A 14,031-nucleotide genomic window follows, 5' to 3' on the forward strand; every position below is an offset into this window, starting at 1 on the left:
GTTTATTGCTGCTGAGTGATGCATGTTTAAAAAACATTTACATTGAATAATTATTTATTGCTGCTTCGTTATTGTTATTTTATTGTGATTTAGTTTTAGTTTTAGTTTTATTTACAATTTTTATAATTAAAAAAAAGGAAAATTCCTTACATAAAAAACTGCATTGTTGCTTAATAAGCATTTAATAACCATTTCACAGTAAGGTCTACCTGTTGTAATCGGCGCATGTTTCAAATACAATTTGATTCGTGTGTTTAGGCACTGGACTCCCTCTGACACTGGGATTCTGAATATCTAGAAGTCTGAGCCGTCAGTGGACGGGGACGGGAGGGTTATTCTACTAGTTGACATATGGAATTGTTTTAATGTTGTCATACCATGGATCATTTAGCTATTTGATTTTGAATTACAGTACCCCTTTAGGTACAAAAGGATAAGGACTAATGTTTGTGAGAGCAGGCAGGGGACTGCAATATAGTCTGCCTGGAACATGCCCCATATTCAACTGTAATTCAATTAAAAAATAACATTTATTTATCCCCTGTAGGGGCAATTACTAGGCACCCTATGGCATCAGGCTGGCAGTGAGTCTCACAATGACATCACAAGGGGTCACATGTCCAGTCACATGACCATACATACACAGTAAAACACATGATAACAACAGATGTCACCCCCCTTAGTGTCTACAACATGGTCATCATAGAGGAGGTTCACTGGGCAAAGATCCCTTCAACTTCTAATGATGATGTCATTTCCATGTTTCACAGCTCAGGCCGAGGGAGATTTACATTTACAGTAGAGAACATATAATTAGAATGTAGAACTTTGATACTCTCTATCTCCCCACACCTACAGTACAAAACATAGAGAGTATCAGAGTTCTACATTCTAATTATATCTCCCCTCACCTACAGCACACAATGTAGAAGGAGGAGAGGAAGGGAGGGAGGTGACCACAGTCAAAATACAAGGAATGTAGGAACAGGGTGCTATTTGAGACGGCCTATAGAACCTATAACTGTAGAAATGTATACTGTGGAATAACCAGAAATAAACATACTCACCCACTGGAGTCCTGAGGGGAGGAGAGGTTCACCACTGGAGTCATGAGGGGAGGAGAGGTCCACCACTGGAGTCCTGAGGGGAGGAGAGGTCCACCACTGGAGTCCTGAGGAGAGGAGAGGTCCACCACTGCAGTCATGAGGGGAGGAGAGGTCCACCACTGGAGTCCTGAGGGGAGGAGAGGTCCACCACTGGAGTCATGAGGGGAGGAGAGGTCCACCACTGCAGTCATGAGGGGAGGAGAGGTCCACCACTGGAGTCCTGAGGAGAGGAGGGGTCCACCACTGGAGTCCTGAGGAGAGGAGAGGTCCACCACTGGAGTTCTGAGGGGAGGAGAGGTCCACCACTGGAATCCTGAGGAGAGGAGAGGTCCAACACTGGAGTCCTGAGGGGAGGAAAGGTCCAACACTGGATTCCTGAGGGGAGGAGAGGTCCAACACTGGAGTCCTGAGGGGAGTAGAGGTACAACACTGGAGTCCTGAGGGGAGTAGAGGTACAACACTGGAATCCTGAGGGGAGGAGAGGTCCATGACTGGAATCCTGAGGGGAGGAGAGGTCCAACACTGGAGTCCTGAGGGGAGTAGAGGTACAACACTGGAATCCTGAGGGGAGGAGAGGTCCATGACTGGAATCCTGAGGGGAGGAGAGGTCCATCACTGGAATCCTGAGGGGAGGAGAGGTCCAACACTGGAGTCCTGAGGGGAGGAGAGGTCCATGACTGGAATCCTGAGGGGAGGAGAGGTCCACCACTGGAATCCTGAGGGGAGGAGAGGTCCTCCATCAGGAAACATTGTAGCTAAACATCACAATAAATCAATGTTTGATATAGCATGTATTTCTTTATTGTTGAAGTGTTTTGGTTAAATCAGAAATCAAACTCCTCTAATAATGGCTATGCTCCTTGTGGTGGGGTCTGGTAGTGCAGTCTGTTTATACTATGCTCCTTGTGGTGGGGTCTGGTAGTGCAGTCTGTATATACTATGCTCCTTGTGGTGGGGTCTGGTAGTGCAGTCTGTATATACTATGCTCCCTGTGGTGGGGTCTGGTAGTGCAGTCTGTATATACTATGCTCCTGTGGTGGGGTCTGGTAGTGCAGTCTGTATATACTATGCCCCTTGTGGTGGGGTCTGGTAGTGCAGTCTGTATATACTATGCTCCTTGTGGTGGGGTCTGGTAGTGCAGTCTGTATATACTATGCTCCTTGTGGTGGGGTCTGGTAGTGCAGTCTGTATATACTATGCTCCTTGTGGTGGGGTCTGGTAGTGTTGTCTGTATATACTATGCTCCTTGTGGTGGGGTCTGGTAGTGCAGTCTGTATATACTATGCTCCTTGTGGTGGGGTCTGGTAGTGCAGTCTGTATATACTATGCTCCTTGTGGTGGGGTCTGGTAGTGCAGCCTGTCTATACTATGCCCCTGTGGTGGGGTCTGGTAGTGCAGTCTGTATATACTATGCTCCTTGTGGTGGGGTCTGGTAGTGCAGTCTGTCTATACTATGCTCCCTGTGGTGGGGTCTGGTAGTGCAGTCTGTATATACTATGCTCCTTGTGGTGGGGTCTGGTAGTGCAGTCTGTCTATACTATGCCCCTGTGGTGGGGTCTGGTAGTGCAGTCTGCATATACTATGCCCCTGTGGTGGGGTCTGGTAGTGCAACCTGTCTATACTGCGCCCCCTGTGGTGGGGTCTGGTAGTGCAGCCTGTCTATACTATGCCCCTGTGGTGGGGTCTGGTAGTGCAGCCTGTCTATACTATGCCCCTGTGGTGGGGTCTGGTAGTACAGCCTGTCTATACTATGTCCCAGTGGAGGGGTCTGATAGTGCAGCCTGTCTATACTATGTCCCTGTGGTGGGGTCTGGTAGTGCAGCCTGTCTATACTATGCCCGAGTGGTGGGGTCTGGTAGTGCAACCTGTCTATACTACGCCCCCTGTGGTGGGGTCTGGTAGTGCAACCTGTCTATACTACGCCCCCTGTGGTGGGGTCTGGTAGTGCAACCTGTCTATACTACGCCCCCTGTGGTGGGGTCTGGTAGTGCAACCTGTCTATACTACGCCCCCTGTGGTGGGGTCTGGTAGTGCAACCTGTCTATACTATGCCCCTGTGGTGGGGTCTGGTAGTGCAACCTGTCTATACTATGCCCCTGTGGTGGGGTCTGGTAGTGCAACCTGTCTATACTACGCCCCCTGTGGTGGGGTCTGGTAGTGCAACCTGTCTATACTATGCCCCTGTGGTGGGGTCTGGTAGTGCAGCCTGTCTATACTATGGCTGGGGAGACAGAGAGACAGACAGACAGACACACAGACACATGTTTTTAATATACAATTATAATTAATATAACATGTAAAAAACTGCAAATGCTTAAATATATGTAATGTATTTATTATTTTTTTATAAAAGAAAACAATATAGGATTACGTAATATAAAACATAAAAATAATTAATAATATCTGACAGCAATACAAAGTAAATCATTAAACACATCAGGAGAAACTTGGCCCAAAAGCTAAACAAATAATAGAAAGCTGTTATCAATATGATCCACATTAGTTGCTGAGGCAAGTAGTACTATTGATGTTATAACAATACGGCAAAATCCACTTAGAAAAATATCAGGAATGTTATCTTAAACTATAGATAGGAAACAGATTGGTACACAAGAAAAAATATGGAAATGGGAAAATCCCATTTAAAAAAAGCAGAAGCATAACCCCTCCCATTTATCATCAATATACATAATTATCAGAATAAGAAAATAAAAAATATATTCCAGCATTTACTCAAAAGTTAAAGTTCATGGTCTGGAAAACCATCTAGATATGGTTGCTAGAGAATAGAGGAGTGAGGCCTGGCTTTGGATCGGAACCGTAGCTCTTCAGTCCAGGATCTGTGGTGGTTCTCTTCAGTCCAGGATCTGTGGTGGCTCTCTTCAGTCCAGGATCTGTGGTGGCTCTCTTCAGTCCAGGATCTGTGGTGGTTCTCTTCAGTCTAGGATCTGTGGTGGTTCTCTTCAGTTGATGTTCTGAGGTACTTTTCTTCAGTCCAGGTTCTGTGGTGGTTATTTTCAGTAAAGGATCTGTGGTGGTTCTCTTCAGTTGATGTTCTGAAGTACTTTCCTTCAGTCCAGGTTCTGTGGTGGTTCTCCTCAGTGCAGGTTCTGTGGTGGTTATCTTCAGTCCAGGTTCTGTAGTGGTTCTCTTAAGTGGGAGGGTCCCCTCATATTCTGAAAGAAGATACTGAATTAGCAATTTACACTCCCACTAAAATGTTTATGGACACACACAAACACACAAACACACTTACTGACAGGGTGTCATACTCTGGTGACCTGGTCTTCATGTTCAGAGGTGTGTACATGTCACTGTTGGGGTCACTGTTAGGGTCAGGATGGACATTCTGTGGACAGGAAGAGAGAGAGAGAGAGCGAGAGAGAGGGAGGGAGGGAGGGAGGGAGGGAGGGAATGCATGTGTTCTTTGAAACAGTCTTTCCATCATTTTCTATAAACACATTCAAGTACTGTATAAAACACAAACACTCTCACAAACAATCAAAATGTATTATAGAGACTTACTGCCAGAGTGTCATAGTCAGGGGACATGGTCCTCATGTTCAGACCTGTGTACGTGTCACTGTTACAGTCAGGACGGACACTCTGTGGAGAGAGAGTGAAAGAGAGAGAGAGAGAGAGAGAGAGAGAGAGAGAGAGAGAGAGAGAGAGAGGGAGAGGGAGAGGGAGAGAGAGAGAGAGAGAGAGAGAGAGAGACGTAACAATGAAAATAATATGAAAGAGACTGTCTTGACAGTAAATTAATGAAAATGGATTTGTAACTCAGGGTTTCCCAAACTCAGAGCTGGACCCCCCTGGGTGCACGTTTTGTTTTTTGCCCTAACACTACACGGGGGGGGGGGGGGGGTGTCCTGGTGTAACTGATAACTGATTGATATAATCACCTGTGTGTCTGTTGTCGCATCACTTCCTCCTGTGAATCTCCTGTAAAGATGGACAGAGTGAGTTCTGCTCTCTACTGACCTCAAGTGGAAGTTGATATGTTACTGATACAATTTAGCAGTTAAAAAAAATCCTTTATTTAACTAGGCAAGTCAGTTAAGAACTAATTCTTATTTACAATGACGGCCTAGGAACAGCGGGTTAACTGCCTTGTTCTTGGCAGAACGACAGATCTTTACCTTGCCAGCTCGGGGATTCGATCTTGCAACCTTGCGGTTACTATTCCAGTTAAGGGCGTTGGGCCAATAAATGCATTTTTGAATGAATTAAGTCAATAACAAATCAGAGTGTTAAGGTAAAAGAATAATACAAATATCAGTTTTCCTTCTTCACTCACCTGAACCACATGAGTCCAGAGAGACAGAGGATGAGAACCAGAACCACCACTATGATTCCTACAGCTGCAGTCACAACTGAGGTCTGTTTCCCTAAAAGATCAAATGGATGATATGAGTACATGTTATTATGAAGTGACAACGAATATACAGAAATACAGGACATTAATGCAATACTTGTATATAGAAGCCTATGTATAAACCAAAGTGTAATGAGGCAAACTAGAAGAATATCACCTTGAAACATCATTTCTTATTGAACATCATTTTGTATTGAAGTATTGAAGATGTAACTTTACCTGCTACAATGATCATCAGAGCTGTAGAGTTCATAGATCCTTTTCCATTCTGGGCCTCACAGTAATATTCTCCTCTGTCCTCAGAGATGATGTTAGTGATGTTGTAACTCTGTCCTGATGCTTTTGGTGAGGTTACGTTCTTCTTGTACCAGGTGTATTTGTCCACAGGTGGGTTGGCATCACTGCTGCAGGTCAGAGTCACTGAACTGCCCTCCACTATTTCACCAGAGGGACTGACTGACACTGAGGGGTTCCTTGGAGCATCTAGTAAAGGATAATATGTCAGAGGGTCAGGACTGTAGTATACTGCCTCAAATGACATCATGTCAAAAATAAATCATATCTAAAGTCAGAGGACTATCTAAACCTATCACTTACACAAAACATGAACAATAATAATAAACTTTAGGACTTTAGTGTCTACTAAACTATTCTTCAAGTGTCTGATGTACTGAACATTCTAACTATAGACATGCATACATCTATGACATTGTCTGTCATTTCTATGTAATTATGAATATGTATAGATAAAGCAGTAATACTCTTCTCATTGATATAACGTTTTTGATACTTTCTAAGTAGAATAGTAGTTTAATTCATACTTACACACTGCAGGAGAGTGGAGGTCCTCATGGTGTTCTACAGCACAGGAGTAACTGTCCGCAGAATGACCCAACACTACTAGGATATTACTAGAGTATTGTTGGGAAGTGGGCTCATCTAGACGTTGTCCGTTCTTGTACCAGATGTAGGTGGGGTTGTCAGTCAGAGTACAGGTGGTGCTACAGGTCAGTGTCTTCTGTCCCTCTGCAGCAGGAGTCACCTTCACCTGCAGACCTGAAACAATATGTATAAAACCACATACACCTCTGTGTTAACAGGATGGTTAATATATTTTCTCCTGTAATTCATTATGATTTACAGTTGTATCATACAGGGTAGTATTACCTGTGACAGACAGAGTTGTTCCTGGGAAACTATGACCCCATTCAAAGTTGTCTGTTTTAAAAGTGAAGCGATACTCAGCTGAGTCCTCCTCTCTCAGATCTGTGATTCTCAGGGTGAAGGGACCTCTGTATGTTCCAGTGTACTCCACACGACCTGCATACCCTGGGTCTGTGGTTAGGTCTTCAGGGGTCGACTTATCACTTCTAAACCAGAATGATGATGTGGTGGAATAATAACCAACATAAATACAGGATATGTCCACTGTTGACTCCTTCAAGACACAGATTCTCCTCTTGGTGTAAGTCACTCTGTTGCAGCTCTGACCCTGAACACCTGAAACACAGTGACATAACAAGAGGTCAACTAGATTGTATTCTCAGTTCTATCTAGAAATGCTGACAGTTCTCATATTATAAAATGAAACCAACATTGATATACATTGTATACAGTTTTACAGTGATGTATTAGGGATCTATTTAGTTTTTATTTTGGGGAGGATTGTGTGTTTTTTTACATTCAGCCCAGGATTTCCACATCCGGCTTCTTCACCTGTGGGATCATCTGAGAACAGCCACCCAGACAGCTGATGAAACTGAGGAGTAATTCTGTCTGTGATAAAGCCCTTTTGTTGGGAAAACCTCAGTCTGATTGGCTGGGCCTGGCTCCCCAGTGGGTGGTCCTATGCCCTCCCAAGCCCACCCATGGTTGTGACCCTGCCCAGTCATGTGAAATCCATAGATTAGGACCTAATGAATATACAGTATTTCATCTGACTGATTACCTTATATGAACTGTAACTCAGTAAAATGGTTGTGACCCTGCCCAGTCATGTGAAATCCATAGATTAGGACCTAATGAATATACAGTATTTCATCTGACTGATTACCTTATGTAACAGTATAACTTTAGACCGTCCCCTCGCCCATACCCGGGCGCGAACCAGAGACCCTCTGCCCACATCAACAAGCATTGTTACCCATCGCTCCACAAAAGCCACAACCCTTGCAGAGCAAGGGGAACTACTACTTCAAGGTCTCAGAGCAAGTGACGTCCCCGATTGAAACGCTATTTAGCGCCACCGCTAACTAAGCTAGCCGTTTCACATCCGTTACACTAATATGAACTGTAACTCAGTAAAATGGTAGAAATTGTTGCACGTTGCGTTTATATTTTTGTTCAGTATAATTGTATATGTATTTATGTAAAACATAGGGACCACAATGAAAATAAGTCACCAACTTTATTGTGAAATCCTTTAAAACAACAATCCTGTTTACTTAAAATAATATTGTTGATATATGTATTCTTTTAACTGACAAATAAAATCAATCAGTCAATCCAAACTGATCAGCAGCCATTTGATGAACGGAAAGAGACATTAGTTACAAAACACCAACAAGTTGAATGACATTCAGAGATTGTCAAGCCTTCAATACTGGGTCAGACTACAAGGTAGGGAGGGATGTATTCTCTGTTTGTCCAGATTTACATTGTCTATTTATTGTGGTGTTGAAAACACAAACCATGACATTGAAGTGTCTGAAGTCAGTATGCTTTGTTTATTGGTTGTGTGCTGCATTGGCAAAGAAACCTGTTGGTGGAAAATGTGTTGCATATATTTTGTATATGATGGCAGTGTAATAGAACAGGCAGGGTGAGCTTGTCTGTGGTGGTCGGGAACCCTCAACCTTCTGGCCCGTAGCCCTGCGTGGCATCGATCAGTCGGAATTCACGTTTATAAATGCAGGTTGCTACAGTTATTCTTATTTGTGGTCGTAAACATTATTTTATTTTACAGTACAAGGGGAGGGTCATGTGAAAATATTTTAAACTTTGAAGACCAGTCCTGTCCCGTCCCCCAGTAAATTTCAATCTGCCCCTTAATAAATAAACACTCACAAACTGCAGGAGAGTGGAGATCCTCATGGCCTTTTACAGCACAGGAGTAACTGTCTTCATAGTTACTGGAGACTGGGTCTTTGTACTGGGGGGAGGTGCTCTCATCTAGATGTTGTCCGTTCTTGTACCAGATGTAGGTGGGGTTGTCAGTCAGAGTACAGGTGGTGCTACAGGTCAGTGTATTCTGTCCCTCTGCAGCAGGAGTCACCTTCACCTGCAGACCTGAAACAATATGCATAAAACCACATACACCTCTGTGTTGACAGGATGGTTCATATATTTTCTCCTGTAATTCATTATGATTTACAGTTGTAGTATTACCTGTGACAGACAGAGTTGTTCCTGGGAAACTATGACCCCAGTCAAAGTTGTCTGCTTTAAAAGTGAAGCGATACCCAGCTGAGTCCTCCTCTCTCAGATCTGTGATTCTCAGGGTGAAGGGACCTCTGTATGTTCCAGTGTACTCCACACGACCTGCATACCCTGGGTTTGTGGTTAGGTCTTCAGGGGTCGACTTATCACTTCTAAACCAGAATGATGATGTGGTGGAATAATAACCAACATAAGTACAGGATATGTCCACTGTTGACTCCTTCAAGACACAGATTCTCCTCTTGGTGTAAGTCACTCTGTTGCAGCTCTGACCCTGAACACCTGAAACACAGTGACATAACAAGAGGTCAACTAGATTGTATTCTCAGTTCTATCTAGAAATGCTAACAGATCTCATATTACAAAATGAAACCAACACTGATATACATTGTATACAGTTTTACAGTGATGTATTAGGGATCTATTTATTTTTTGTTTTGGGGACGATTGTGTGTTTTTTTACATTCAGCCCAGGATTTCCACATCCGGCTTCTTCACCTGCGGAATCATCTGAGAACAGCCACCCAGAGAGCTGATGAAACTGAGGAGTAATTCTGTCTGTGATAAAGCCCTTTTGTTGGGAAAACCTCAGTCTGATTGGCTGGGCCTGGCTCCCCAGTGGGTGGTCCTATGCCCTCCCAAGCCCACCTATGGTTGTGACCCTGCCCAGTCATGTGAAATCCATAGATTAGGACCTAATGAATATACAGTATTTCATCTGACTGATTACCTTATGTAACAGTATAACTTTAGACCGTCCCCTCGCCCATACCCGGGCGCGAACCAGAGACCCTCTGCCCACATCAACAACAGTCACCCACGAAGCATCGTTACCCATGGCTCCACAAAAGTCACGGCCCTTGCAGAGCAAGGAGAACTACTACTTCAAGGTCTCAGAGAAAGTGATGTCACCGATTGGAACGCTAGTTAGCGTGCACAGCTAACTAAGCTAGCCGTTTCACATCCGTTACACTTATATGAACTGTAACTCAGTAAAATGGTTGAAATTGTTGCACGTTGCGTTTATATTTTTGTTCAATATAATTGTATATGTATTTATGTAAAACATAGGGACCACAATGAAAATAAGTCACCAACTTTATTGTCCAATCCTGTTCACTTAAAATAATATTGTTTATATACAGTGGGGAGAACAAGTATTTGATACACTGCCGATTTTGCAGGTTTTCCTACTTACAAAGCATGTAGAGGTCTGTAATTTTTATCATAGGTACACTTCAACGGTGAGAGACGGAATCTAAAACAAATATTAAGAAAATCACATTGTGTGATTTTTAAGTAATTAATTTGCATTTTATTGCATGACATAAGTATTTGATACATCAGAAAAGCAGAACCTAATATTTGGTACAGAAACCTTTGTTTGCAATTACAGAGATCATATGTTTCCTATAGTTCTTGACCAGGTTTGCACACACGGCAGCAGGGATTTTGGCCCACTCCTCCATACAGACCTTCTCCAGATCCTTCAGGTTTTGGGACTGTCGCTGGGCAATACGGATTTTCAGCTCCCTCCAAAGATTTTCTATTGGGTTCAGGTCTGGAGACTGGCTAGGCCACTCCAGGACCTTGAGATGCTTCTTACGGAGCCACTCCTTAGTTGCCCTGGCTGTGTGTTTCGGGTCGTTGTCATGCTGGAAGACCCAGCCACAACTCATCTTCAATACTCTTACTGAGGGAAGGAGGTTGTTGGCCAAGATCTCGTGATACATGGCCCCATCCATCCTCCCCTCAATACGGTGCAGTCATCCAGTCCCCTTTGCAGAAAAGCATCCCCAAAGAATGATGTTTACACCTCCATGCTTCACGGTTGGGATGGTGTTCTTGGGGTTGTACTCATCCTTCTTCTTCCTCCAAACACGGCGAGTGGAGTTTAGACCAAAAAGCTCTATTTTTGTCTCATCAGACCACATGACCTTCACCCATTCATCCTCTGGATCATCCATATGGTCATTGGCAAACTTCAGACGGGCCTGGACATGCGCTGGCTTGAGCAGGAGGACCATGCGTGCGCTGCAGGATTTTAATCCATGACGGTGTAGTGTGTTACTAATGGTTTTCTTTGAGACTGTGGTCCCAGCTCTCTTCAGGTCATTAACCAGGTCCTGCCCTGTAGTTCTGGGCTGATCCCTCACCTTCCTCATGATCATTGATGCCCCACAAGGTGAGATCTTGCATGGAGCCCCAGACCGAGGGTGATTGACTGTCATCTTGAACTTCTTCCATTTTCTAATAATTGCGGCAGCAGCTTTGCCTTCTCACCAAGCTGCTTACCTATTGTCCTGTAGCCTATCCCAGCCTTGTGCTGTTCTACAACTTTATCCCTGATGTCCTTACACAGCTCTCTGGTCTTGGCCAATGTGGAGAGGTTGGAGTCTTTTTGATTGAGTGTGTGGACAGGTGTCTTTTATACAGGTAACGAGTTCAAACAGGTGCAGTTAATACAGGTAATGAGTGGAGAACAGGAGGGCTTCCTAAAGAAAAACTAACAGGTCTGTGAGAGCCGGAATTCTTACTGGTTGGTAGGTGATCAAATACTTATGTCATGCAATAAAATGCAAATTAATTACTTAAAAATCATACAAAGTGATTTTCTGGATTTTTGTTTTAGATTCCGTCTCTCACAGTTGAAGTGTACCTATGATAAAAATGACAGACCTCTACATGCTTTGTAAGTAGGACAACCTGCAAAATCGACAGTGTATCAAATACTTGTTCTCCCCACTGTATGCATTCTTTTAACTGACAAATAAAATCAATCAGTCAATCCAAACTGAGCAGCAGCCATTTGATGAACGGAAAGAGACATTTGTTACAAAACACCAAAAAGTTGAATGACATTCAGAGATTGTCAAGCCTTCAATACTGGATCAGACTACAAGGTAGGGAGGGATGTATTCTCTGTTTGTCCAGATTTACTTTGTCTATGTATTGTGGTGTTGAAAACACAAACCATGACATTGAAGTGTCTGAAGTCAGTATGCTTTGTTTATTGGTTGTGTGCTGCATTGGCACAGAAACCTGTTGGTGGAAAATGTGTTGCATATATTTTGTATATGATGGCAGTGTAATAGAACAGGCAGGGTGAGCTTGTCTGTGGTGGTCGGGAACCCTCAACCTTCTGGCCCGTAGCCCTGCGTGGCATCGATCAGGCCACAAAAGCAGGCTGAAGTGGCAAAGTCGGTATCACGTTTATAAGTGCAGGTCGCTACAGTTATTCTTATTTGTGGTCGTAAACATTATTTTGAGTTAATTCTGTGAGGGGGAGGGTGTTCCATTTATTTTACAGTACAAGGGGAGGGTCATGTGAAAATATTTTAAACTTTGAAGACCAGTCCTGTCCCGTCCCCCAGTAAATTTCAATCTGTCCCTTATTAAATAAACACTCACAAACTGCAGGAGAGTGGAGATCCTCATGGCCTTTTACAGCACAGGAGTAACTGTCTTCATAGTTACTGGAGACTGGGTCTTTGTACTGGGGGGAGGTGCTCTCATCTAGATGTTGTCCGTTCTTGTACCAGATGTAGGTGGGGTTGTCAGTCAGAGTACAGGTGGTGCTACAGGTCAGTGTCTTCTGTCCCACTGCAGCAGGAGTCACCTTCACCTGCAGACCTGAAACAATATGTATAAAACCACATACACCTCTGTGTTAACAGGATGGTTAATATATTTATCCTGTAATTCAATATGATTTACAGTTGTATCATACAGTGTAGTATTTATTACCTGTGACAAACAGAGTTGTTCCTGGGAAACTATGACCCCAGTCAAAGTTGTTTGTTTTAAAAGTGAAGCGATACTCAGCTGAGTCGTCCTCTCTCAGATTTGAGATTCTCAGGGTGAAGGGAACTCCGTATGTTCCAGTGTACTCCACTCGACTTGCATACCCTGGGTCTCTGGTTAGGTCTTCAGGGGTCGACTTATCACTTCTAAACCAGAATGATGATGTGGTGGAATAATAACCAACATAAGTACAGGATATGTCCACTGTTGACCCCTTCAAGACACAGATTCTCCTCTTGGTGTAAGTCACTCTGTTGCAGCTCTGACCCTGAACACCTGAAACACAGTGACATAACAAGAGGTCAATTGGATTGTGTTCTCAGTTCTTTCTAGAGATGCTCAAAGCTCTCAAGTTCTCATAGTGAAACCAACACACAGTATAATGTATTAAATGAACACTCACACACTGCAGGAGAGTGGAGGTCCTCATGGCCTTTTACAGCACAGGAATAAGTGTCATCATAGTTCCTGGAGACTGAGTATTTGTACTGGGGGGAGGTGCTCTCATCTAGATGTTGTCCGTTCTTGTACCAGATGTAGGTGGGGTTGTCAGTCAGAGTACAGGTGGTGCTACAGGTCAGTGTCTTATCCTGATGTCCACCATTCACCTTCACCTGAAGACCTGGAGAAAAAACAATATCACTGTAAATCCCTGTATCACTGACTTATCACTCTAATACAAAGATGGAGGAAATCCTATGTTATACAGACATAAACACAAACCAAGACAATTTTCCTGAACTAAATGGAATTCAACAGTTTAACTATATTGAATGTAACTGTACCTGTAACAGAAAGAGTGACTCCAGGACTTCCAGAATATTTCCCTCCTTCCTGATCTGTTAATAATCTGAACTTGTACGTAGCTGAGTCTCTCTCTCTCAGGTCTGTGATTTTCAGGGTACAGTCTTTCTTCTTATCTCCGTGATACTCCAGACGATCTGCATACTCTGGGTCCTGACCTAGATCTTCAGGTTCTATACCAGCCTCCATTTTAGTGAACCAGAAGGTTGTTGTGACTTTACCTCTGGGATATGTGTAAGAGCAGAACAGATCCACTGATGACCCCTTCAAGGTACAGATACTCTGAGTGGTGTATGTAACACTCCAGCCATCCTGACCCAGTACCACTGAAACACAGTTAGACATCACAATGGTATCAGAATTAGGACAAGGTATTTGGCTCACACTGAAGGTAGGGTTTGTCCACACTTTGTTGCCATATTAGAAACCACAGATAATCATCACTCAGTGAGGTGTAAAACATAACTATTTAAAGTGAAGTGGAGATGCCTAACAGAACAC

At 43.5% G+C, this 14,031-nt stretch overlaps 2 protein-coding genes across 2 annotated transcripts in view; both read right to left on the reverse strand.

The window, feature by feature from the left end:
- LOC110494998 (hemicentin-2-like) overlaps positions 1-14,031 on the reverse strand; it is a 187,632-nt gene that overhangs the window by 142,221 nt on the left and 31,380 nt on the right. The gene's annotated exons all lie outside the window — the stretch shown is intronic.
- The window catches only part of LOC118940320 (titin-like), a 61,957-nt gene that overhangs the window by 47,222 nt on the left and 704 nt on the right, over positions 1-14,031 (reverse strand). The window contains exons 2-9 of the mRNA XM_036949066.1: positions 13,512-13,856; positions 13,130-13,348; positions 12,670-13,002; positions 12,334-12,555; positions 8,872-9,204; positions 8,551-8,772; positions 6,652-6,984; positions 6,310-6,540 (exon numbers count right to left, since the gene is read on the reverse strand). Of these exons, the coding sequence (XP_036804961.1) occupies positions 6,310-6,540; positions 6,652-6,984; positions 8,551-8,772; positions 8,872-9,204; positions 12,334-12,555; positions 12,670-13,002; positions 13,130-13,348; positions 13,512-13,856 (2,238 nt within the window). The remainder of the gene's footprint in view (positions 1-6,309; positions 6,541-6,651; positions 6,985-8,550; positions 8,773-8,871; positions 9,205-12,333; positions 12,556-12,669; positions 13,003-13,129; positions 13,349-13,511; positions 13,857-14,031) is intronic.

This window comes from Oncorhynchus mykiss, chromosome 17 (assembly GCF_013265735.2).
Source record: "Oncorhynchus mykiss isolate Arlee chromosome 17, USDA_OmykA_1.1, whole genome shotgun sequence".
Taxonomy (NCBI): Eukaryota; Metazoa; Chordata; class Actinopteri; order Salmoniformes; family Salmonidae; genus Oncorhynchus; species Oncorhynchus mykiss.